This window comes from Ambystoma mexicanum, chromosome 13 (assembly GCF_040938575.1).
Source record: "Ambystoma mexicanum isolate Mex_15411 chromosome 13, UKY_AmexF1_1, whole genome shotgun sequence".
NCBI classification, from domain to species: Eukaryota; Metazoa; Chordata; class Amphibia; order Caudata; family Ambystomatidae; genus Ambystoma; species Ambystoma mexicanum.
This window is the reverse complement of record NC_090938.1, coordinates 196,305,347-196,331,161: the sequence shown is the minus strand read 5'-3', so window position 1 is coordinate 196,331,161 and position 25,815 is coordinate 196,305,347. Positions and strand designations below refer to the sequence as shown.

At 43.9% G+C, this 25,815-nt stretch overlaps 1 protein-coding gene across 8 annotated transcripts in view; it reads left to right on the top strand.

Moving 5' to 3' along the window:
- The window catches only part of NAV1 (neuron navigator 1), a 999,939-nt gene extending 983,198 nt beyond the window's left edge, over positions 1-16,741 (top strand). For all 8 annotated transcript variants that reach the window (XM_069633622.1, XM_069633627.1, XM_069633626.1 and 5 more), the window contains 7 exons: positions 3,704-3,939; positions 4,267-4,421; positions 6,680-6,751; positions 8,579-8,775; positions 11,663-11,781; positions 12,928-13,125; positions 15,894-16,741. In XM_069633622.1, the coding sequence (XP_069489723.1) occupies positions 3,704-3,939; positions 4,267-4,421; positions 6,680-6,751; positions 8,579-8,775; positions 11,663-11,781; positions 12,928-13,125; positions 15,894-15,989 (1,073 nt within the window). In that variant the 3' untranslated portion in view covers positions 15,990-16,741. The remainder of the gene's footprint in view (positions 1-3,703; positions 3,940-4,266; positions 4,422-6,679; positions 6,752-8,578; positions 8,776-11,662; positions 11,782-12,927; positions 13,126-15,893) is intronic.
- The last annotated feature ends 9,074 nt before the right edge of the window (positions 16,742-25,815 follow it).

Here is a 25,815-nt window from a genome sequence, read left to right as displayed (position 1 = left end):
ACAGTCCTTTGTAATAAACTGGACCGTCAGCTCTGGTCAATGAATTGGGTCAGGTCTACCAGCAACAGGGCTCCTCTGGAGGGATTTGGATCAGCGGAGCGGTTCTGGTCAATTTTGGACTTTGCCTCAGGCTGGATTAGGATGGGCCCTTCTTGTTACTGGACATGGCAGATGACCGGATGCAAGTTTCAGCGGGCAAGCCTTAATGGTAGCAAGCCAAGGTGAATCAGAATTATTCTTTTAAGTCCTGGAGGTTTGCAATTTGGTCAAGCTAGCAAGAGTTCTGCAATGCTAAAGTCTGGATTCTGCAAAGAAATCTGGATCTCCAAAGAGTTCTGGAGTCAGCTACAAAATGACGAGTTCTGGACCAAGGTGCTGCGCCTAAATCTGGATGGGTTATGGAAGCAGTCTGTGTCTGTGTAGTTAAACTCCTATATTTATCCATTACAAAGTTTATGGCGTGGGCAGAAATTCAAAACGCACCCCCATGTCTGCGAATGACTACAGGCATGTGCTTTGTCCTGGTTGGCTGTCTGAACAGAACTGTCGTCTTTTATGACAGGATTTAGGAACTCCCACCATGATTCTGACCAAAACATGACTTTTGCACAAATGTACATTTCTAACATTATGTACCCTAATAAAATTGGACACATATACTTGATATTTGATTGTCTACATTCACATTCATTCCCCATCCTTGTGCAAGCTGTCTTGGTCATTCTACAGATTTTTTATCAATTTCAACTATAACGGTTTGGATTAATAATTTCTACTTCGGTACATCTCTGGCCGCTCATCAGTGGATCATGTAGTTACAATTTTAGGTTTGCAACATTGATCGTTCTGCTACAATAAGACATTCTTCATAACTTTGCTTACATAAATGGTACAAGTGTCATCAATGTCTTCAAATCAAAAGGCTGAAATTAGTTTAATGTCTACCAATTTTCAGATGTGTTCCTCTTTAGGTTGCTCAGGTAAAGAGTTCTAAACTTTAATCAAACATAAGGATTTAACATAAAAGTTCTCCTTGGTAACCTCCCCTTCTCAAGTATCAGCTGTCCAGTTCTTTTGATTAGGGAGGTGTGTCCTCCTTCCTGGAGGGAAGCTCCCCTGTAGAGGTCAGTTGGGCAGCTTGCCATTGTCCTTGGCTCAGCCCCAGAAGAAAGTCTACTGAGGGCCCATGGTGCTGCATGTTGTCATTATGCGGGAACCATTAGCATCACATAAGCCTTCCTGTAGCAAGGAAGTGTCAAGCTGAGATGTCAACTTTCCCAGGACAGGCACTGTCAGATCAGAATTAAATGGTTGATTGGCTCTGTAAAATTCACCTACAATCTTTTATTTAAAAGATATAAAATGGACAGAGTTTATAATGGATTTTGACAATTTGAAGGAATTAAGCCCTTCACAGAAAGATGCTTTAACAGGTGGATGTTTCACTTCCTCAGGAAAAAGAAAACACATTAAACTGGGTTTGTCGGCTAATTTCCTTAGGCAGCTGTCAGGCAGTGATGTCTGGATTCCTCTGACTGCCTGGAGAATCTTTGATTTCAGCACACTTTCCTTTCCATAATTCTCTGGGAAAATGACGGAATTTATAAGGGCATTTTTGGATTTTGCCCTCTGTGGCCTTGTTTCAGGTGACAGATGACAGGAGGTGACAGCAGTGATTCCTGTTTTTTACACCAACCTTGCATGTGTGTGTGGCAGGGTGTGCAGTTCTTTTGCGATTTGTGAACCATGCACAATTTTGCAGATTTAGTGCGCACAGGGGGTTATCGCCTCCATTTTTGGCAGTTTTCTTTCCCCATTGGCAAAGGGGTGCAGTGTGGCGCATTGGCGTGGATAAAAATATTCCACAATCATAACCTCTGACGCAGCTCCGGGCAACCCTCCAAACCATTGTTCTTCACCTGCCAAGCCATTACAGAAAGGGGAAAGTCCATATGCAAATCAGGGCACATACAGTGGCATAGTGAATGTTGGCATACATTTTGTGCAAAATGCAAACAATGCAAGTAGCAAGGCGTAGTCTCTGTAAGTCATACACAGAGCTCTATCTGACCATGTTTTGGGCACTACCCCTTTACTGGGTAACCAGCCATAGGGACACTTAACATCCAGTGGTCATGCCAAGAACGCATAGGTTTGGCTCTAGGTCCCTCATGCTCTTCCCTACATGTGAGAGTAATTCTGTTTGGCTGTCAACACCCTCAACTGTCCGGTGTTAAGTGAAGGGCTACGTGGCAGGATGGGTTCTTTAAATGGCCTACATGGCGTCGCAGGTTTATGTCTACAATTTGATTTCACTGTAGTGATCGCTCCTAGAAGTCAAAGGATATTCCCTCTGTGTGAGTTTTATAAACTGTTTAGTCCTTAAAATGAAAGGCTTTTGACCTACACACGGGGGAGCACTTCCTGGCTGTTGTGATATATTGAACTGTAAGGTCCAAAAGAAAACCATATTGTTTGCTTGTGGCATTACCTAAAGCCATCCAGTCCAAAAATGTTATGTCCTTTTTTTATCACTTCTACTTCCTTGTCGTTACCCTGTAATAGCTGGAAGAGACTATTAAAATAATAATTTGGTATTTATATAGCACTTTGATCCAAAGCGCTTTACATAGCACATATTTACATACATAATTATTACACACATCGAGGTACTCACTTTATCAACCCGCGAAGGATGAAAGGTTGAGTCTAACTTCCCAGGATTTGAACTTGCGACCTGCAGATCAAAAACAGATCCCAGCACCGAGCGCTTAACCCGCTGAGCCATATTAACTGCGTGCATACTGGTCTGGCAAAGCCGGATGCAAATTAGTGACCTTCAGCTTAATGTCAGACTTTTAATCACACATCTGTGATCCTGTTGGCATACACTGAAAGGTTTAGCACAACACTGCAATGCTATAGATAGTTTGACAAGGGGGTAGAGTGTGGCACCTTTGTAGCCTGGTTCAGGGGAGTTGGTGAATGAAGAATGAGACTGCAGTTTAATTAGACTTACAGGTTAATTGAGGTGCGTAATTTCTGTTTAACGCACTGCACAGTAAGTGATACTTTGTGATCTCTTATAGGGGTGAACAAATCCATCCCAGGTTTTCAGTATATGCACACAAAGTTGTGTACAGTGAATGTTGTATGGCAGTTGTTTGTATTGGTTGGTTATTGGTTATCCGGAAAACCTGGCCGGAGTTCTGCCTGAAAGGATCAGAGTTGGAGTCAATTTCCCTTCATTATTCAAGATAATTTCCCTTGAAGGTTTATTAGACAAAGTGCTGTGTAGCTGCTGTTTTCACGTTGGAACCCAAGGGTTTGATATGCACAGCTGGCTAATGGCTCAGGATAATCAGTGGTCGAAAGTGGGTGGGAGCGGTGCTCCTCTCCTTTTACAAAAAATGTTTTTAAAGTTTTACTGTTTCCCATACTTATGTTTTAAAAGTTTTAAAATAAGTGTTGGAAGAAGTGCAACCGTGCACCTCCATGCACTGCACTGAAGATTCGATTTAAAAAAAGCATGTGTGTTTTTTGGGGGGGTTGTGCGCGGGAGGCGGCGTGTCAAAAGGGGTTTGTGGGGAGCATAGTGCCACTACTTGGTTGCGTACACTTTGACCACTGAGGGTAATCCCAATGCTTTTCGACTCAAAGATTTCTAAAGGCACTAATCTGGTGGGTCTCCTCCCTACTCCAGGCTTGAAGGAGAAGTGTGTGGACAGCCTGGTCTTTGAAACCCTGATCCCAAAGCCCATGATGCAGCATTACATCAGCCTCCTCCTCAAGCACCGGCGGCTAATCCTCTCGGGGCCCAGCGGCACTGGCAAGACCTACCTGACCAACCGCCTCTCAGAATACCTGGTGGAGAGGTCCGGGCGCGACGTCTCCGAGGGCATCCTCGTCACCTTCAACATGCACCAGCAATCGTGCAAGGTAACCGCGCGCTCTAAGTGCATCACACGCTAGTTCCACATGCTGCGTAAGATGCGACATGTTATTCGCTTAACTGGGCCGGATGTCACTGTTTTGGGGCGGGGGGCGGACTTTGCTGTCACCAGAGACCTTAAAGAGGGGGAGGCAAAGTTGAGTGGGCTACTCTTGCACTAGCAGTGGAAGATGCTCATTGACTGAGCCCAAATAATCTGAGCGTATACGATCCCAGGATTTTTGGTTTGCCAATTTTAGATTATAAGAATTTCTAGGTTACAATGGGAATTAAAGGAGCTAAAGAGGGAATTGTGTTGGTCATTCTCCTTCCAGGACCTGCAGCTGTACCTCTCCAACCTGGCTAACCAGATTGACCGGGAAACTGGAATTGGAGACGTGCCATTGGTAATACTTCTGGACGACATCAGCGAGCCAGGATCGATCAGCGAGTTGGTGAATGGAGCCCTCACCTGCAAATACCACAAATGGTAAGAAATGCTGTCACCCTCGAGCACAAGCCAGGAGAATGTTCTGGGTTTCAAGATGCTTTCAAAAGAGCAAGGTGATGACTGGACTGCTCCCAGCCGGTCCGATAGCAGAGTGAGCTAAGCGCACGTCTCCGATAGCTGTGCTCAGCCTGCTGTGGCATGTTCGAATCCTGGCAGGGTCAACTCTGCCTTTCATCCTTCTGAGGTCCATACATGGAGTACCACTCTTTGGGATAATAATGTGTTGTTATTTCGGTGCGCTGAAACCTAGGGTTGTGTAGCGCTGTATAAGAAATACATTATTATTATTATTATTATTGGTGGCAGTATTGGACCAATTTGCATATGTCTGGTCCTCTTCTGCATTAGCAAAGACCAGCTAAAACAGTGGCATGGAAGGTTGTACAGAACATTGCCAGTGGTTACGATTAATTCAAAACTTTCCACCTATTATGTTTTGTGGCTAGAGTTTGTCTTCCTATGTGAGGGGGTATGATCAGATGTGGTTCCCTAGCTTCTGCACCAAAGGAAAACCAAGCGCCACCTCGCTGATGCGGCCACACAAGGCTGCAGCATCTCTGGAGTTGCTGGCTTCTGTGCAGAGGGCACCTTGTCTGCCTCTACGCTGGGCTTGACACTGGTGCCAGTACTAGACTAATGTGCTCATGTCTGGTCACCAGCTGCAGATGGACTGGGAAACTGGGATGGGAAAGCTTGCCCAGAGCAATGCTGCTGATTAAGATTAATTCTAAACCCTCCACCCATCACTTTTTCGTGGTTTGGGTTTCAAGATGGTAACAGTCAGCTTAGAAAATCCTCTTAGCAGCTGGAAATCCAGAAAAATGTAATGAAATTGAAAGTGATTGTGTAATCTCCAGTTTGATTGAGAAACCTGTGCAGGGGTCAAGTCGGTTTGCAGCGCCCAGTCACATTCCATATGCTGCTAACCAACAGAAGCACATTTTAGGGTTGCATTCTTGTCAATCAAGTTCCTTTTGGTGCAGCACTCTTGGTGTCGTGCTATGCTTCGAGGTGAACGCTTGCTGTCACATGCCTATGCATAGTCGCTAATTACCGAGCCAACCTGCTGGTGACTTTCAGGTCATCCGAGGGGGGACATGATGTAGAAATGGGCAAGTTACAAAGTTCCCAACTGGCCTTAATCTCGGACAGGCCAGTCACCGGAGTGCTTTATAATGACTCCGCCCTACAGAGGTATCCATTGATTATGTCACCAGTGAAAACGTCACACTGACTACTACTAAGCACTTCCCCCAAATATCCTAGAACTGGAGTTTTATAATAGTAAATCGCTCCAGTCCTAGAATATGTTGGGAGGGCTTTCTTGGAGTAAAAACATTGATCCGCTGCTGTAATTTTCATGTAGACCCAGTACAGGCCTTTCAGAGACCCCATCCTTCTGGAAATTGTTCTGCTTTTTGCATAAGACATTCCTTGACAAGTGTTTTCAACCAACTGATCTTTTGACCAATCAGATCATTAGATTTGTGTTCAATTGTTCTAAAGTATTCTTCTGAGTAGTGTGAATGAGTGAGCACATCCTCGTCCAGGCACAGTCCTTTGGCCTTCATCCATTATAGCCGGGTCTGTGGCTCAGTGGACTAATGCATCTACTACAGGGGCCTGTGTTTGCCCTCGTAGTCACAGGTTCAAATCCCGGCACGGCAGGTCCACCCAGCCCTTCATCCTTCCAAGGTCAATAAAATGGGTACCATTAAGTTGGGTAACTGAAAACATCTGGTATCTGTCAATAGCACCAAGACGTCCCTCTGGGTGTGAACGTGCGCTCTACAAATGCACCTGTCATGTTTGTTATTATCATGTCCTTTAAAGGGAACTTGGTCGACTGACTACAAGCTATCCTGAATGTGCATTCGCCTCATTGTTAGCCCTTGCTTATATACTCTATACCGCTCTGCCTACACATCGCCCTGAGGCTGCCGAAATTAGCATGAGGCGCTTAGATTTGTCCAACTACAGGCCTCAATGGGTTTTCAGGATATCCCTCATTAATATTCATGAGGACAAATGTGCATATATTTAGAATCATTGTATGCAAATTTAGCTTATAAATATTAATGAGATAGCTTGAAAACCCGGCATGGATCTGGCCCTCAAGGCCTGGAGTTGGCTATAGCCACACTGTTTCACATCCTTCTTGTCAGTCCCAGATTAACCTGCTCAAAATTGGGGCGCAAGGAAGAGCATGGTAATCAATAATTGTTTTTTTCCCCTAGCCCTTACATCATTGGGACCACCAATCAGCCCGTGAAAATGACGCCCAATCACAGTCTTCATCTCAGCTTCAGGTACAGTGTGTTGGGGGAATATGAGCCAATCAGAAGCATGGGTTTAGTAAAAACAGTAAATATAGGCCATTGGCGTTTATTTTTGCAGTTATCTTGCATTGAGGCCTGGATGCCATTCATGTCCACTGTCCATTGAAGCAAATTAATGGCTTCATGGCTAAATATTTTTGATTTTGGAAGGAAAATATTTAATGATTATCTCAAAATGTGGATTTCAGTGATGTTCTCTGTAAAGAGTGGCCTGCTGCATTACTGCAGACACTCAAACTGGATCCCCTTGTGGGAGCTGTCCTAATGCTATGCCAGGGGTCTGCTACCTGTGGCTCTCAATGATTTGGACTACAACTCCCATGATCCCTCACCATGCACTTTGATGGCCAAGACTAATTGGAGTTTAAGTCTAAAACAAGAGAGCTAAATATTCCACAGTATGTGTATTCTATGTAATACCGACATTGGCCCACTTATATTTTCAATGACCTGCATTTTTGCATTTTGGCCACCTAGTTTGTCTGTAAACGTTGGGGAAACTGGACATCCTGTATTGTGGACAACATTATCCTTTTGTGTTATTTAACAGTTTTTGCAGCTTGCGAGCTTGTTGTCGTAATCGTCACTTTCTAGAGGTGAGGGACAAACAATAAATGGAAAATAGGGAGGTGCTGGGAGGGGAGATGGCGGGCATGAGACATGAGATACATTAACCAAAATCCCAAGACAGCCAGACAAGAGACAGATGGATGCAAAGGTTCAATCACAGCAACTGATAGACACATAGACCGCTTCAGCAATACCCTTCATAACACACACACATGCTGAGAACAATATGCCCATATGAAAAAAGACAAACCGACACCAGTAAACCAGCAAGAATGCCAAAATACAGCCTTTGGGAGAGAGTGACACAAACACTGACCAAATGATTAAGGTCTCACCACAGAGGATACTCAGAGAGAGGGAGCAGAGGGAAGAACAAAGAGCACTGGGCGCATGCAGGCTTCTTCTCCTGGCCAAGAGTGAACTTTGCTGAAGATATTCAGGGCTGGACTGGCCTATAGGGAACTCTGGAGAATTCCTGGTTGGCCTCTGCACCCTGGACCTCTTTTGTGTGGCAACCTCTTTTATTTCCACATTTTCATGTAGGAAAATGGCTGGGCTTGCTGATAATGTGTAATATGGGGCCACTTTGAACATTATTTCCAGGGCCTCTTTTGGTTCCCAGTGCACTCCTGAAGATATTGTGGCAGAAAAGGCGATCCAAACCACACATGTTCTTCTAAATCAGTCGATATTCGTAACCTCCCTTTCTATGTACTTCATCCTCCGTGTGAACGAATACCAGACTGTCTGCTTAGTGGGGGATTCACACACAACAGTTTGATGCTAAAATATATAAGGTCTCGGGTGGATAGCTCAGGGGCAACGTGCTCGCCTTGGAAGTAAGACGACACGGAGCACCACAGGTTCGATCCCCAGGTCCGCGCTTAGCCAACCTCTGGGTATTAAGCGCGTTATAAATAGCCTATCATATCAAGGATCTGCTGGGTGTGATTCACAAGTCTTCAACTGATCTTGACCTGGGCAGTTTGATAACGCTTCCCTTTATTTCACTTGATAGCCCCCCATTTCCACAAACTTTCTTATGTTTGGGGAAGTATCCAGCCACTAACCTTCTGTCGTTGAACTGTCTATTTGTATGTATTTCTTGTGCATTTGTAAGGCGCTTATACATCAAGTAAACCGAGTTGTACAATTGGGGTAATATTTGGCTCTGCAATCCGAATATGCGATGGTACATTTTTTCACTGAATTCTAATATTTTTCCAGAATGCTCACCTTTTCAAACAATGTTGAACCGGCCAATGGCTTCCTGGTTCGTTACCTCCGCCGGAAGCTCTTGGAGTCGGACAGTGACATAAACGCCAACAAGGAGGAGCTCCTCAGGGTCCTGGACTGGGTTCCAAAGCTTTGGTACCACTTGCACACATTCCTGGAAAAGCACAGCACATCCGATTTCCTCATCGGTGAGTATCCAACGTGTCCGGGACAACTTTCAGCAAAGTCGGACTAAACCCCCCCCCCCCCCAGCCCCCTCCCTCGCTTTGTTCTCGCTCAACCTCTTCTTGAACCTGCTGTGCCCTCCGCCCCTAGGAGACCAATTGAACATTATGGCTGACAACTTTTGTTCAGTTCTCTACAGCTCTCATACAGCTTTGCCTACTTTTGTGAGTGCCCACGTGTGATGCAGGCTTTCTAGGAGTTAGTGAGCCACCCCGCCACCCTAGGCTGTCTGCCAGGGTCATTGAGACCATTCTCTTTTACTGTCCTGGACAGGTGGACAGGTGATGTGTAAAAATAGATGACACAAGCATGCAAGGCTTAGGAATCCTGCACACTCACACTCTTCCCCATGTATATGCACTATAGGACGCTTACTCTGTCACATATTGCAACTGAACCCTTTGCTAAATCATAGAACAGTAAAAGCACTGGTTGGTAATAGGATATCTGGGTCCGAAGGGTAGAGCAAGACAAGGCAGAGCAACCGTGGCTCAAATCCCAGTGCTGCGCTTACAGACTGATTTTCTGTATTAAGCACGTTTTGAAAGATGAATTAATACATGCCTGGTATGTGTGTTTTATGGTCTAGTCTAATTATGCCATCAAGCGGTTACAGAAAAAAACCATGAAGCTGAAGCTGTGGTTTCTAAAGTTCATCCAAACACTGATGGGACCATGTTACCTATTTGCCTGTTTTTTCCATCTGTCGTTACTCTGAAGGGAATCCTCACCCATACCCCCACAGAGTAAGGACTGAAACGAGGGTGACCTGGACTTGGAGATTCTGTTACATGTGAAACTGCTTAAAATCAAATGCTTTGCATAGGCTGCCATCTAGTGGGTGGTGTGCAGTATTACATTTTTTTTTACGAATTCGTAAAAGGGGCGTTGATAACACTATCCCTACTCTGTGTACAGGTACCCATGAGCCTTCACATGTCTACGTCCTCAGATTTGTGTTCCTGTTAATATTCGTTTTTTTTTTATATTGCATATTGATATTTGATTTAAAAATGGTGAAAACCCTCATTTCATTAGAACATGCAGGGTAGATGTATTCTGATATTCACAAGAGCATGGTATCTACTTTGTATAGTAAATTGTTTAGTTTAGCTTGCCACACTTATACAAATAGGAAAGTGGTTATTGAGAATAGGAAGTACAAAAAATCCTTGCCCATACTTTAGTTTGATTAAAAAAAAAACGACTTTGTTATTCAGTATGAAGGATTTAATGAAGATCTTTTCCAATTCCACAGAGTAGTATTTAAAATGATCTGGTCTGTAGTACTACTGGTTTTACAAAGATGTTGCGTGCAGTGCACTACTAACGAAGGAAAACTCCTGTAACATGTGTTTACCACTTCTGTATAGATAGCTGGTGATTAAACAAAGCGATCAAATATTGTTTGCACCTGTACATAAATCAGATATGCAGCTGCTCCCTGCATTGTCCACCTTACAATGCGCACCAAAGAACCAATGTTACACCTTACAATGCGCACCAAAGAAACAATGTTCCACCTTACAATGCGCATCAATGTTATTGTTAATGTCAAAGGTATTTTTATCGCGCACCGTCGCCAAAGGAGTTGGTCCCCATGCCTTCGGGTGGATCTGCAAACACAAGGGCGGGAATTGGTTATTCGGGTGAAGAGGGAATAGGAAAGTGAGAAAGTGGTGTGCTGTTGACAGCTCCAGTTTTTCACTGCGTGCTGAGCTTTGGTGTGAATATATCGGACTGATGTGAGACGTTGTGTGTTGTTGGTGCGGTTTAAGTATTGTTTGTTTGTTGTTGCGGTGTGGTGAAGTGCTTGCGGTTTGCTGAGCAAGAAGATGGTAGTGTGGATTTTCGTGTGAGTTAGGTATTCAGGGATTTGAGCGTAGGGCTAGTGGGGTATATGTCTCTTAAACTTTATAATTCATGTTCTATGTATCCAGTTGTCGTATAGGTAAGCATATTTTCACTTTTTCTTTCCTGTCCGTCTAATTGTTATGAGTGATGGTGTGGCACGCTCCCAGCTGTGTTGTTTCAACTTGGTGTAATAGGTAGGGGCGGGTCTTGTCCCTCACTCTGGTACTGGTGCTGTAGTTCGTATTCACCCACTCCCTTGTTATCTATTTTCTGTCGGTGGTCCATTGTTGTACAATGAGCATCAAAGAAGCAATGTTCCACCTTACAATGCGCATCAAATAAACAATGTTCCCCCTTACAATGCGAATCAAAGAAACCATGTTCCCCCTTACAATGCGCATCAAATAAACAATCTTCCCCCTTACAATGCGCATCAAAGAAACAATGTGCTTTGAGAACAAATATCCTGCTGTCTCTTGATTATTTCAAGAAGAAAGGCTCTAATTGACCAGGTTGATATTCTAGGCTTCCTATGGGGTTCATCCAATATTTCATAGTGATTAGCACACTGCCAGCAGTTGAGGATAATGTAATTCCTGTGACTAATTTTACTTAAGAAATATTAGTTGAAAACACTCTTGTTTGTGCACTAAATACAGCCAAAGATATGATATATATATATATAAATCAAGAAACGTAAAGCACCCTTCGCCTGCCTGTATATTAGACCGCCCCCGGACCCCCCCAATGTAACCTCCATGGTGTTCTGCCATAGCTTGAATGCATGCCTTCATCCTGTCACCACTTTCCATATCCGGAGCGCCTACAAAGCAGATTAGATTTCAGCAGTGGAAGCAGCACTTTCTCTTCATCACTTGCTGCACCCCTATAATACTTAATGTGGGCGCTTTTGCAGTTGGACCACTCTGCACTTGGCCCTTCACTATGACTTTATTTCTTGATTAGCAAAGTATTTTTTGTATCCTTCTCTGCCAGGTCCCTGCTTCTTCCTGTCTTGTCCAATCGGAATTGAAGATTTCCGGGTCTGGTTCATTGACCTGTGGAATAACTCCATCATTCCATACCTACAGGAGGGGGCCAAAGATGGCATCAAGGTATGCAGCAAAGAATGGACGCAGCATGTGCCCGGCCAAACAATTATCAGTCGTTGTATCTCCTGATCATGGTTTTCCTTTTCCAATTTTTTTCTCACCCTAACAATTCTAGCTTTATTGTTCTATGTCTTGTCTTAATTTCAATTCAAATTTTGAACTCCCCAAATGTCTGTACTCTTGCATTTGTGTTTCTTATGCCCTGACACTTTCAAAGTCCCAATCCACCATCACATGCGAGCCATTATCCGTCTGTGAATTAGCTTTAGACTTTCAGCAGCCCAGAGTCAAAATACCACCCATGATTTCTGGCCTGCCATTTTACTCCCATAGTTGGGGCCATAGGATGTCGTCTCCTCTAAGGTAGAAGAAAGGATAGCTCGGGGGCAACGTGCTTGGCTTGGAAGCAAGACAACGCAGTGCAACAGAGGTTTGAATCCTGATCCCGCGCTTAGAGACCACTCTCTGGTATTATGCGCATTGTAAAATAACAATTAAAATGCTAGGAGGAGGGCTGTTCCTCTAGCTGTGCTCCGGAGATGATGTCTGCTCAGAGAAAATGATAGACTCCTTGGAGCAAGCTCTGGACCTCGGTCCATCTGAGCTATGTGGGGTGTTCATACATGTTAGTGCTGTGAGTAGTGCAGTGTGTGCTGCTAGTGGAAGATTTGATTAGATGCCACCTCAAGCAGTGTGGAGGATTCCCACGAGGCACAGCTGGAATAGGTTCCGCCTCTGGGTCGCATGAAACCCGCATACAGACGAGAGCTGGAGTTGATCTTTGGGATGGGCACAGCAACACCCTCCTGTAAACTGAAATTGTTGCCCCTTCTGAGCAACATCCCATCTGCACTGCTATGGGGCTTTCTTATAGTTAAACATAGCTCTGACATTATGCCCTACCATACCAATTTGCCAGTCTGTCTGTGTAAACTGAATGGACAAGTTCTCCAATCCAGATTACATGATCCACTATGGAGCAGCCGAGCTAGCGCGGGAAGTCTGGACTTTTGGGATCTCGGACTAGTGGTCCTCCATCAATCCTTTTGAAAGAGATGCAGGTTTGGGGCAGTGCAGGATACTTTCCAGGCAATGTTTTACTACCTGCTGCACTGGAGATGCTTAACCCGCAATCTTATTCCTTTCTAGGTGCACGGGCAGAAAGCGGCATGGGAAGACCCCGTGGAGTGGGTAAGGGACACCTTGCCATGGCCCTCAGCCCAGCAGGACCAATCCAAGCTATACCACCTGCCCCCACCCACCGTAGCACCTCACAGCATTGCTTCGCCTGCAGAGGAAAGGACCACAAAAGAGACCACGCCAAACTCCTTGGACAGCGACCCCTTGGTAAGAACCGAACCAGCGAGTGGTTGCCAGGGCGGACACCATTGCCCCTGTCGGACTGGGTACCATATTCGAAATATTTGTATTTTGGAAATGCTTTCCCTGGCATGGGACTGAGCCAGCCTTCGGTGGCACTGAAGAATCTATTCTGAATGTTGCACCATTTCACTGCACACACACAGTATTGATCCTTGATTAATCAACAAGACCTGGGGCCAGATTGTCTAACACTTGCATACATTCTAAAAAGTGAGCAGATGCTTTGCTAATATAGAATGGAGCAAACAGGTTTTGCCACAATCCGTATTATCTAAAACATTTGCACTTAGTACAAAAGGCTTGCTGCATAGCGTAACAAGAACTCTGGGTCCAGATTAGGAAAGATGTGCACGTGTGAAAAAAGTGCAGCAACTGAATTTCACACCAATTAATGGAGAATGGAGCCCCAATCCGTATTATCGAACAATGTTTACACTGGGGGACCATTGGAGCAGGCTGATTTATTTATTATATGTTTGCTGTCTAACATTTCGACACAATTCGTGGTATGTTATGCAGCACTTATAGTGCAATATAAGCCTGATTTATTAGCGCGCTAGTGCAAACGTTTTTAGAATATATGGATTGCTCCATTTTGCATTACCAAAACATGTGCTCACTTTAATACACAAGTGCAAATGTTAGATAATCTGGCTCCAGTTTGCTAAATGTTTCATGTTACTCAACAAACATCGTAAATTAAACGGCCTGTTTGCTTTTTTCCCTCATTAGCATCTAGTATGGCCCTCGCTTCGGTCTATTATAGTTATTAACAGCCTGCGTCGCAAACCAGGATGCTAAGGGCTAGTCTCAAATATGACACAATGGCTGGCAGGAAGCGTGTGTCTGGTTGAATGGCACATGCATACATTGCACCTAAAATGGTTGCCAATAAAATGGAGGTTAGGGCTCCGTGTGAGGCTCTTCATCCTTTGCATATCGGGACAGTGGGCAGTAGGAGATCCATCTGCGCGAGAAGCAAGAGCCTGAGGCAGAGGAAAAGGACGGGAAGTAGGCAGTGGTGACGGATGAAGGGTCAGAAATGGAATGAACGTGAGCAGAACTTTGCTCACCCAGAATGCACCTTCGTTCATTGTATAAAGACTGTTGTCTGAGCATCTTGATAGACTGCTCCATCCGCCCTTAAGGAGAGGGAAGTGGTGAATGTATGCATGTGTTTGAAGCAGAACTTTGCAACACAAAGCTGTTTGGATGGGACTGCTCCAACAGGCGCGGCACATGTCAGGATGGCAGTGGTTTGGCAAAGCGGGGTTAAGACCGCATATCCCATGCACAACTGTACTAAGGCCCTGCAAAACCTTGCATTCAGCAAATACTAAGCCCAGCTTGTTGCTCAGCCGGTGTGCATCAAGCATGCCTCCCTGCACTGCCCTTCTCTCAAAGTAGTACTTCTCAAGCAGGGCAGTGCAGTGAGGCATGCTTGATGCGCATTGGCTGAGTAACACTCTGATCTTAGTATTTGCTGAAGGTTTTGCAGGGCCTTCGTGCAGTTGGGTGTGAATGCTGGATAAGTATGTGGTTCTTCTGGATGATATGGTGTATTGGAAGATGGGGGGGAGGGTCCCTGTACCGAAATATCATTGTTGTCCCCAAAAGAGGGTTGTGCACACACCGCACCGCTGTGCTTGTGGCTTTGCACTTGTTTCTGTGCACGCCAGCACAGCAAATTGTGCGATGTAATGTGATTAGTAGGCTACGTCAATGTGGAGGTGCCTAGGCGATCGCTGATACAGAAGGAAGGCTGCTCAGCAGGATTCATTTGCTATGTAATAACTTTGTTATTATACTATTTGATACAATACAGAATATAGGAAATGAGGTGCACAGGTAGAAGTGAATTGGAAATGTACTGGTACAAATGAGCGAGTATGCCCTAGTCAGGGCTCGCAATATCTACTGGCCCACTAGCATTGGCGAGTAGTTTTTAAGAAGGGCGAGTAACATCTACATGCTACTCGACCTTGCCAGCGAGTATGGGGATGTTAGAAATGTATTTTTCATTTACTGCAATCACACTTTGTTTTCAGTAAATGGCAAATACAAGTTTTACTGTGCATATTTGACAGCATTGCACCAAATATTAAGTGTGTTTATGGCTACAAGCACCATTTTACAAAAAGCACTGGTAAATATTTTGTTACCAGTCACCTTGGGTCAAGTGCATTTCTCTTAGGCCAAGTATGTAAACTAAGGAACTCGCCTTGAAGGTCTAGTGGACTTTTTAAGAATTTGCAAAGCCTGCTAGTGCTGGAATAACTGAAGACCGGCCTTACATTTCACTAGATTGCATTGTCAGAGCTGTGTGTATGCCCAAATATTTTCTTATCAGGAAGTGCATTAGCTGAGCATTACATGAGGCCCAGGGTTCTGGGTGTGCAGGGTACGTGTATCAGTCAATCAGAATTGGATTAACAGGGGATGCTACATAGCATACATGTGCACTGGGAAAGCTCCTCCGTTCCTCATGAATGAGTTACCAGTATGTTTAAGGGGGTTGTAAGCACACTCACTGGCTTGGTTGGATGGGCCCAGTATTGATTCACAGGGGGTACTGCAGGTTACAAAAGAGACTGCAGGCATTAGCAAGGTGCATATTCTTATCCCTGCCACGTCCTCAGCACCTGAGGATATGACAAGAAATGGTACTTAAATGCAGTTGAACTACGAAAATAAGATCACAAAAAACTCAGTTCTCTCTTCTCCCCCTGCAGATGGCAATGCTGCTGAAACTGCAAGAGGCCGCCAACTACATAGAATCTCCAGACTGCGAAACCATCGGAGACCCAAACCTGCAAGCAACACTTTAAAAGAGCCAGGTGGCGGAGACCTGGCATGAAGGTGGCATGAGCCGGCCCAGCTGGCGGTTTTAAATTTGTTTTTCAACAAATTATGTTCCTCCATAAACCTGGGGAATATTTTTAGGGTTCCTATAATTCCATTGGAGTAGGGAAGTTGAGCTCCCCTTACACCAAGTTTTGAAACACTTGCAACTTCACCCTCGCACTTGATTTGGGAAGGGCCGTTTTTAATGGGACTTTTATTTTTGTGCTTTTTTAAAATCTTTTGCTAGCTGGCTGTTTGATCTTCAATTGAACGGCTGGCAAAATGAGGCAAACCTGGTGCTCCCTCACAAATTATACTGGAATAACTGCCACATGGACAGGAAAATAGTACATTAAAGATCCTGAAGAAGGCTAGTTTGGCTGGACAGTGGAATCCCTTGTGAAGGACCACCCTCGGCCTACGTGGAATGCCCTTGGAGAGCCAAGATGCATAATGGGCTTGGTCATCAAGCTGGCTGCATGCAGAACTAAAAACATGGAAACCGCAAAGCTTCAGTGTGTGCTCTTGACACATATCACATGAGGACCCCACGCCGAAACACTGGGCACATTTTTAAAAATACAAGAAAGCAACAAAGTATCATACGGAAATAAACTCTGCTTTAAACTGAGCATAAAGTTATGGAAAAAGGACTGTTAAGCCCGAATTTGTACTTTTATTTAACATGCATGGTCGTCGTCGAAGAAGGACGTTAAATAAATCCTTTTTCTTTGTCTTTCTTTTCAATTATTTATTTTCAGTCCATTATGATTTATTTTTTGTTCGATCATTTCTTATTTGGGGCTTCTGAAAGTTATTTCCTCTTTTTGATTACCTCCTCGCCATTAACCACCGTGGCCGTCAACCTCAATAAAACCGGTGCTGATTGGATAATATGTCTGTCCACACACGCACAAACCTCATTGGTCCTTGTAGTTTTCAGATTCCTTCTGGTATGGACGCGGCCCAGATTTATGTTCTTCGTGGGGTTACAGTCAGGCCATAAAAGGCACCTTGCAGAACAATGAATAGTGGATATTTAAGGGCGGCCATCCAAGCAAATTGTGCCTTCCATTGGGTAATTTTTGCAATGTGCCTCCGGTTTGGCAGTTATAACATCGCATGATGGGACCAACAAGAAGCGCTTTATGCAGATTGCTCTTCTTTTCCAAGAGGCGCCTCTAAATATATGAACGATTTTGAAATAAAACGGGCACTACCTACAATTTTCAAAAAATATAATCATCCATTCTCTGACTCAGTTTATCAGTTTTCTGATGCATTCGCGGATCTTCGATATAGTATCCATATAATTCCTGCTGTTAACTGAATGTATGTGTTTCATGGAATTCAAGGTGTGGGTTTATTATCAAGTTTTTTTAGAGTGTGTCCATAATGACTGCACACCATGGTGGCACAAGCACTGTTTTGCCTTCAGTAATGGCTAATTTAAGATCCCTGCTCTCATCCCCAACGTATGGACTTCTGGTTTGTAAAATGTGCAGATTCTGTAATTGCTTGTTGATTTTGCAAGCTGAAAACCCACAAATAATCCACTATTTTTTGTTCTGACAACTATCTTTATTTTGAGGTAGTGCTACTCTTTTAAATGTATCCCTATTAATGATCTAATGGGGAAAGGCCACACGCACGTTTTGGAAACAAAACGACAAAATCCAAGTGGCAAAAAATGGAACAAATTTTACTGTGGGTAAGCATCATGCTAGGGGTGCTTGCACGCTAGGAAGACCTGAAACTATATATGCAACTGTTTGTGACTGTAAGACATTGTCCGATAGTGGTTCAGATATGGTGCTAGAGTTATAAGCCTTAATATCTGCTATGAAAACATCCACCACTACAGGGACACACACACTGTCTGTGGCTTACCTCCGAATCTACTGGTTGTCCCTTCTCTGCTATTCATCCTTCCAACTCAACACTGGCCTCTTGTGTTTGTAGCTTACCCTTCTATAGCTTTGGGGCATGCCCTGCTTGTTGCACGCACCTTTTTCAGGAATCATAACTCAACGATAGCAAACAACCTGAACTTCCATCCGTCAGGAGTGGTCTGTGCCTTCCGGAGCGTTGAAAGTTGGGAGAATCTGCTGGCCCTTCTTGAGTATATGGTTGAGCGTGGTATTAAACGCAACAGAGGCTAAGCTCAAGTCAGGCTTTACCGTAGTGTGGATCCTTCTGCACAACGCAACGCCACACTTGACAATCCTCTGCTGCCGGTGCAGCAGGGTGGCCATCTTGAAAAGCTTTACTCGGTAACACCTGGAGAAGGTGCTTTTACAGGTAATAGCTCTCCTTGTGTCATGTTCATAAGTTTCAATATGTCTAGTATTTCTAAAAAAATTGAATGCCTCATTAAAAGAAACCCTCTAGTTAGTGACGATTTTCAGTAGGATTATAAGATGCTCTGCTGATGTAAGAGCTTGGTTGTGCACCATTGTGTGCTGTGTTCATTCGCATGAGTGAACGTGGCAGAGAGGAGCTGTGACATTATATGAGGAGGCGGTGAGATCATATATAATTGTATATATGCAAGTTATTCTAAACACTGATGAATGAAAATTTGACAGACACTAAACAGGTTAAGATATTCTCTTGTCTGTCTTTTTCTTGTTAAGTATGTGTTCTTCTAGTGGAAGATTGTGCCCATGGATCTAGTAGACTTTGTGTTAGCGATCATGTTGCCAAAATCTGTCATTATTTTGCAGAATGTGATTTTGTGATAGATCTTTGCAGTTCACTGTGAAGCTGACTGCACCACACACACAAGTCTCCTTACAAAGTAGTGCAATTAGGTTGTTTGCCTGTCTAGGGCCCTGACTCTCCATTACAGACAGTCGTCTCTTTCCCCCCATCCAGTGAAGATCCCTTTGTAGATGAGAACCTCTGCCTCTTTTGCCAGACTCGATCATTTTGCATTTTGTATGCAAGTAAAGTGAGTGCAATTGAGGAGAGTGATGGTAATACATGTCACATGTAGGCCAACAAAACTGGGTGGCTGTCAAAGGATTAACCATGTGATGTGTGTTGTTATCACAGGATGAGCGAAAAATTATTGAGTTACCATACAACCATCAACAATTTTAAAATCAGTATGTAAGATAACTGTGTCTGGTTTGTCATAGCTTGCTAAGCATTCTGGGATTTTGCCCTTGATGGCACCTTTAGGATTCTGCAAAGAATGATCACTGGTTTAGCTAGGTTGTCAAGCAGTTGTTGCCCGCTTACCTAAACAATTCAAATTCCTTGTTTGTGCTATTCTAAATATGACAAGTCACCAACTTCGGGTTCTAAACGCCTCTTTGTTCAGTCACCCATGACTACACTTGATTACACTGTTTCTGGTGTTGATGTGGAAGGTGGGCAGAATGCATTGTAGAGTGGGTTTGTTAGGGCATTTATGATGTCGTTAGTATGGTTGACCTGGGGCAAAGTTCATAGAGGCATTCCTATCTCTCACTATTGTGCTGCTTAAGTGGGTTCAAACGGATCTATGTAATACATCGAAAAAAATCACTGTGAATCCTAAAACATTAAATTTGAATCGAAAATGAGTGCGGAGGAGAACCCCACTAGTACCCCTTAAATCCCCACAACGTAATCCCCCAACCCAAAACTCCCATCTGTATTTTCGATGAAATGTGTGAAAATTCGAACCAAATATGCCATGTTTTGTAATTCGCAGTGTTTGTGTTCAATGTTTTTGTATGATACCATTGAAACACTTGTAGTTCACCCTCCAAACATCTATGTTAAGTTACGGTGTTGACCCCTAACAGTAGCTTTGAGAGTAACAGAACATGCCTGCAGGAGCGAGGCAAAGCCCACTCTTGTGCTGCCAACAAGATAGCTGTGCTATTGCAGCGCTAGCCGCAGGTTAGGTCTGATCTTTTTATCGGCAACCTTAACGTATTGCCTTACATGGATGCGTAGAGTAGCATTGAAATTGTAGACCACCTTCACATAGCCCAGAACAATAGTCATGGTTCAGCGACACCCTATCCCAATATTCGGAGTTGAGATCTAAGGCCATAGTACACAGTCTTCTAATCCTCCAAGTGCGATGTTGTGGATTCCCCCGGGGTATATTGTTAGGCGTCATCGGGTGAGCTTTGCTGCTCTGGCATCTGAAAGTGGAAACATTGGAAAATGATTGAAATTCAGCTTGGGGGCTAAATTGACTAATCCCTCTGCTATCCTCTTACTTCAGGGGTCTGTAACCTGTGGTTCTCAGAAGGTTTGAACTGCTCTCATGGTTCTCACCAATGACATTGCTGGCTACGCCTGATGGGAGTTGTAGTCAACATCTGACAAACAATGCGTTGCTGATCCGTGCTCTAATCCATGCCTCTAAACCATCTCATAACTGTACATAATGCCAACTGGTATTCTACGCTTGAATACGCCCTTTGCTTGCCAACTATTTGCAACCAAATGCCATGCTTTGTGAAGAAGCAGGCGAGGGAGGAAATAGCTGCTGCCATTTGGGAGAAGCCAGCACCATTCTCAACATGACATGGAGCCTCCCCCCCAGTCTGTACTGAAAGCCCACAAACTGGTTGAGAAGAGCACTTTACATTAGATCAATGCTTCCTTTTTCCGTAATGGTTTAATTTCTCTAAGGTGAAGGAACTTTGTCAATTTGGTCTGCAGGAAGAAACACAATGAGAATTGTAATGTATATGCTCAGTAGCGACCATACGGTTATGACGGAAATGCATTAACTGCAATGCTACAAAATGCTTTTCACGTTTCTTGCTTGCATACTTCAGTCTTGGGGGGCAGGGGTAGGTCTGCAGGCTGCAAGTCCCCATCAGCCCTAGGCATCACAATGGTGAGCTGGATCAGTGGGGTCCTAGTGCGAAACATCTGGAGAGCTGCAGATTACAAACACCTGATCTGGAGTGTTGCCATCTGGCAGCTAATTGCCTTTGGCGACTCTGTCCTAGTAGACACAAAACAGTAAGAGTTTAGCCTACTCGTCAAGAGCCAGCATCCTTCATGCCGATTGGTCCACTAGGTCATCATGAGAAATGGTGGCCCCAATGAGCTCATTATCCTGGTCTCGGCCTCCATTTTCTTTCGCGACCCTCGGGCTGCTGGCAAGCTAATGAACCCGAGCGCCAGGGCATTAAGCAGATGTTTGATCAAACTTGGGGTGTGCATGCAATGGAAGGCAGTTTAGATGCCATGCTCCAGATTTAGGGGGTGTGCGTCTCCTCCAAGGGCAACGTATTTTCACTTGGCGAGACCTATGCGCTTTTTAGTGGGGTACATACTAAAAAGGACTCCCCTCCGCCCCCCCACCCCAAAAAAATGCTAAGCAAGCTATGATGTAATGAGCATAGCAGAATTTAAAATCACTTTTACTATTTAAAAAGATAATCACTAGGTCAACGCTCTAAAATTATTGAAAAGTGTTTTCGTTTGTAATTACAGACCCATAAGCAATGGAGGCGTGTGATTGGAAGATGAGTTATTCATGCTTGGCTAAGATTTAGGGACATCGCATTAAAATAAGAGACTCGGAATCTCCTCGTCAAATGCCAGGTAGTGATGCCAGTCTTTACCACTGTGGGGTACGTTACTTTAAAACCTTTGCCCTATTCCTTGTTCTTTTTTTGCGTGAATCAATTTTGATGGAAATTGTACATACAAGCCACAGGGTGGGTGAGGGTTAGACAAGGTCCTCTATGCTCCAGCCGGTAAAATAGCTCAGCGTGTTGAACGCTCGCTACTGCGACCTGAGTGTGATCTGCAGGTCCGAATCCCGGCAAGGCCAATTCAGCCTTTCATCCTTCCGAGGTCGAGAAATGAGTACCAATTTCGATTGGGTGATATTGTATGTAAATATGTGCTCTGTAAAGTGCTTTGGATTAAGGCGCTATATAAATAACACATCATTATCATTATACAGAAACTGGAACATGGATGAGAACAGCGATCTGAATCCTGCCTTATGAATTATTCCCAAGCGCACAATTGGTGCACAGGGTAATCGCTTCAGTGTTGTGTCATGTTATCACTAATTCAAAGACTATCCTTCATTGCCGCATTCACTTTAGTAAGCGATCTGTCTCCGCTAGATTGCTCGATTTATCGTGTACTCTGCATCTTTTAGGAAGAAATCTTAAAATACAAATCCTTTCGTTAAAAACATTGTTTTACTTGGTTAAATATCTTGCACATTGCATACATCCCATAAACCCTAGTGCTTTAAAGCATAGTTTAGCGCTTAGACATATGGTTCAGAGAGTACAGGATAATTTTGGCTCCCGCCCCACTCACAGATGATACCACACCAGAAAACATCAGGATATTGGACCCGGTGGGGGAACAATACGCAATTATACGGACTAGGCTTGGTGTCTTAAGACCTCTGCTCCATTTCTTGGTGCACTAAAAGACTTTTAACTAACCCAATATGCCATAAAATTGCTGAGGCACATGGTGTTCATTTGATGTGAATATACTTGTACAAGAATACTTGCTCTGATATGCAGTATCCTGCTATCGCACTTATTCTGAAGATACCTTAAAAACGTATGAACTGTAGTTCAGTCTAAAGCAAGGCTGATAACACGCATGTTTAAAAGAAAAAGGTTTCCCTAGGTGTGTGGGAGGCAGACACATTAGTTTACTGATGTGATTCACAGACCTCCTTAGCCAGAGCAATGGCAACAGTGAAAAGTACAAAATACAGGAAAGGGCTGGCAGGTAATCTGATAAATGCTCATATGCAGGAATGCTGTGCCTCATCTAGTGGCTGTGAATGTCTCACATGGACAACTACTTCATCTATTAGATTACATTTCATAGTTTCAATATCCCGCATACTTAGGAGCCGAACGAACACATTTACTCGCACACGCTGACCTGGTCCAGCCACACTTAGAAACTGGACATGTCGCCTTCCCATCATTAGCAGCTGTAGATACAAACTCGCGCTTCACACAGGGCTCTCTTCCTCAGAATGGGAAGTTGGGCATACAGCTCCATCTTCACCCACGTCCCTAATGGGACGTACAGGTGCCGCTTTAAAAGCTGCTTACTTTGTCTGTAAATATGTTTTAGATTTTGGGGTATTTTTTACACTACCAAATATTCGTGATTAGTTATGAAACATGTTTTTAAAAAAATGTGTGAAATGTAATAATGTCTCTCCATATGAGAATTGTGGTGGGTCAGGCCTGGCCACCTAGATGGGTTTCAAGGTGACGTACAAATGGTGTTTTCTGCAAGCGACCACCTATTGGGAGAGATTTGAATTTGCATTGATGGGTGGAAATGACAGGTTGTGGGCGCCCCGGTCTAGAGCTGACGGGTGCTGCTGTGCATATTGAAGTCTGACGGACACCTGGGGCCTTCCGCCCAGTACAGGACATTTTTCAAAAGGAGTCTTCTGGGGCTGGGGCTAAACCTCTTCTAGAGATTTTGGAATAGGCGAGTAAAAGATTGACATGCTTGGTATCTAGTATACAGGGACGTCATTTAGGGTTCGCAACTGCAACCCCTGAGGTCTCCCTTGCTACCCCTACCAAAAAAAAAAGTTTTAAAAAAAGTATTTATTTTTTAAATGCAAGCTCCTGGGCTGTGGCCAGCACCATTTGACTCTTTGCTTCTGGAGTGTCTAGCTTTCTTGTTCAGGCCTCTTAAAATAATATGTACAGGGGTTCCACAAGTAACACTTTCAGCAGTAACCCTAAATATGAAAGAATAGGAATACCAAATAATGTGTCTTTCTGGAATTCTATACAATAATTGCTAGACTCAAAGGTTTAGATCAGGCGCACTTCAGAGGTTGAATCACTTAATTAGTCTGTTCTTAAAAACCTCAACTCAGCCTTTCATCCTTCTGAGGTCGATAAATGAGTATCAACACAGGGTGGGTGATATTTTTTTCTATATAAAGCGCTTGCGTGTAAGGGCTATATAACACATCATTATCATTTGGCCATGGACGTCTGCTTGCATTCACAGTGATTTGGTAATATGGCCTCTACACAACACATGTTCCATTCTTGTATGAAATGTATATCTCATCACAATGAAGTGATATCGTAACCATATTTCTCGTAGTGTACTTGGGAACAATGCTATGTGATGCCACTTCCTGTTTTGTCAAGGAGTAAACGGTCATGTTTCATCGCTTCCCGGCATGTCACTTCAGGTTGGGGTCATGTGATGTCACTTACACTACCCCTTGCAATTTGGTGAAATGCTGTCGCTGCTTATATGCCCCATAGGGAAATCGCGTATCCTTCCCTAAAACCCTATAGCACTGGTAATGGCAATAAACAACACTGCTGGTTGCAACCTTTACAAATCCTGTATAATTAGACTTGACTGGCACTTAAATATGGTACGAGGTACTGGTATTGTGCCTTAAGTGATGTGGAAAAATGCGCTGGGACTATCCTCGAAATATGGCACAAACAAATTGACTGACACTGCCCCTGAAATGTCCTTTAAAAGGTATCAGTGGAAAATTACTGATGCTATCCATTCGTTTTATTTCCCATAGAAATCCCTTCAGATCTCTCCTTCACATCGTGTACAAATGTGCCGTCATGCCACTTACATTCCAGTAGAAGGCGCTGGCGGTGTCCTCGACTCTCCCTCCCAGGACACTGGCTTGCTCCCAGCAAGGTTTGCAATTGAATGATTATTTAATAAAATGAACCAAGGGGATCTTGAGTCTCAAAAGGATTTAATTTTAATATTAGTTGTTATAAAGTGGGTTTAGCGAATCCCTGTGCAGAAAGCCCAGCAAAAGGCCGGCGTCCAAGAATCTTGCTTCTGTACCAACATCTTGTCTTTAGATGAGGCTGAAGATTGCTTTTGATTTCATCTCTAATGAATGGAAGGAGCTTGGGTTTGAGCCCTGATTGAAAAATCTGCTGTACTCCTCGAGTGAACTATCCCCTTGCCTGTAGATAACGTACAGTATTTAATATATATATATATATATATGTAACGCCTACCTGCATGGTGTTTAAGACTATCAATGCAAATGTGATCTCTTTAGTCTACATAGGATCTGGGAATGCTCATGTATGTAGAATGCCGGGGTTGGAGAGGCGGAGCCTATGCCCACGATATTTTTTAGAACCTGGTCTTCGTCTTCAGTCGCTGTCCTGGTGCATAAGACCAGCTACTTGTTTTTGTGGCACCAGCCTCTTCGAGTTGGCCATTCCGGTTTCTTTAGAGATGGGTTGTTGGGCAAGAGGAACAATCTCCCCTCCCCAATATTCCTGTGAGCATGGCAGTATGGGACCTTCTGCAATTTGAAGCCATAACCTCAACCTTTTGACCACCAGCTGGTTTGGACTACAACTCCCATGAGTTGTAACCAGATTAGTCAATGGCGAGAAGTTGTAGTCCAAAACATCCGGAGAGTCACAGGTTGCAGACCCCCGTGTCATAGGTAAAAGACACTGGTCTCTAGTTCTCTAAATAGCATTTTGAATCTAATTCAACAAGAACTCTAAGAAAATAAATGCCCTGAGCTTACCGACTACAAGTCGACAACTTTTAAAAAATGTTCTTTCCTCCATCTCCCGCCAATCTTCCTTTGATGCGTGGAGCCCTACCCCGTGTGATCGGCTTCCAAGCCTGCTGTTTAGCTATTGGCATTAAAAAGATTCCTTATTCAACCCATTCGAAAAAATCAATTGAGGGCAGCCAACATAGCGATGATTCACCTGTACTGTATCAAGAGCTGGACGAGACCACATGAACGCTTGGCTTCTGCCCGCCCAAGCAAACTATGTCGAGAGCATAGGACGTTGT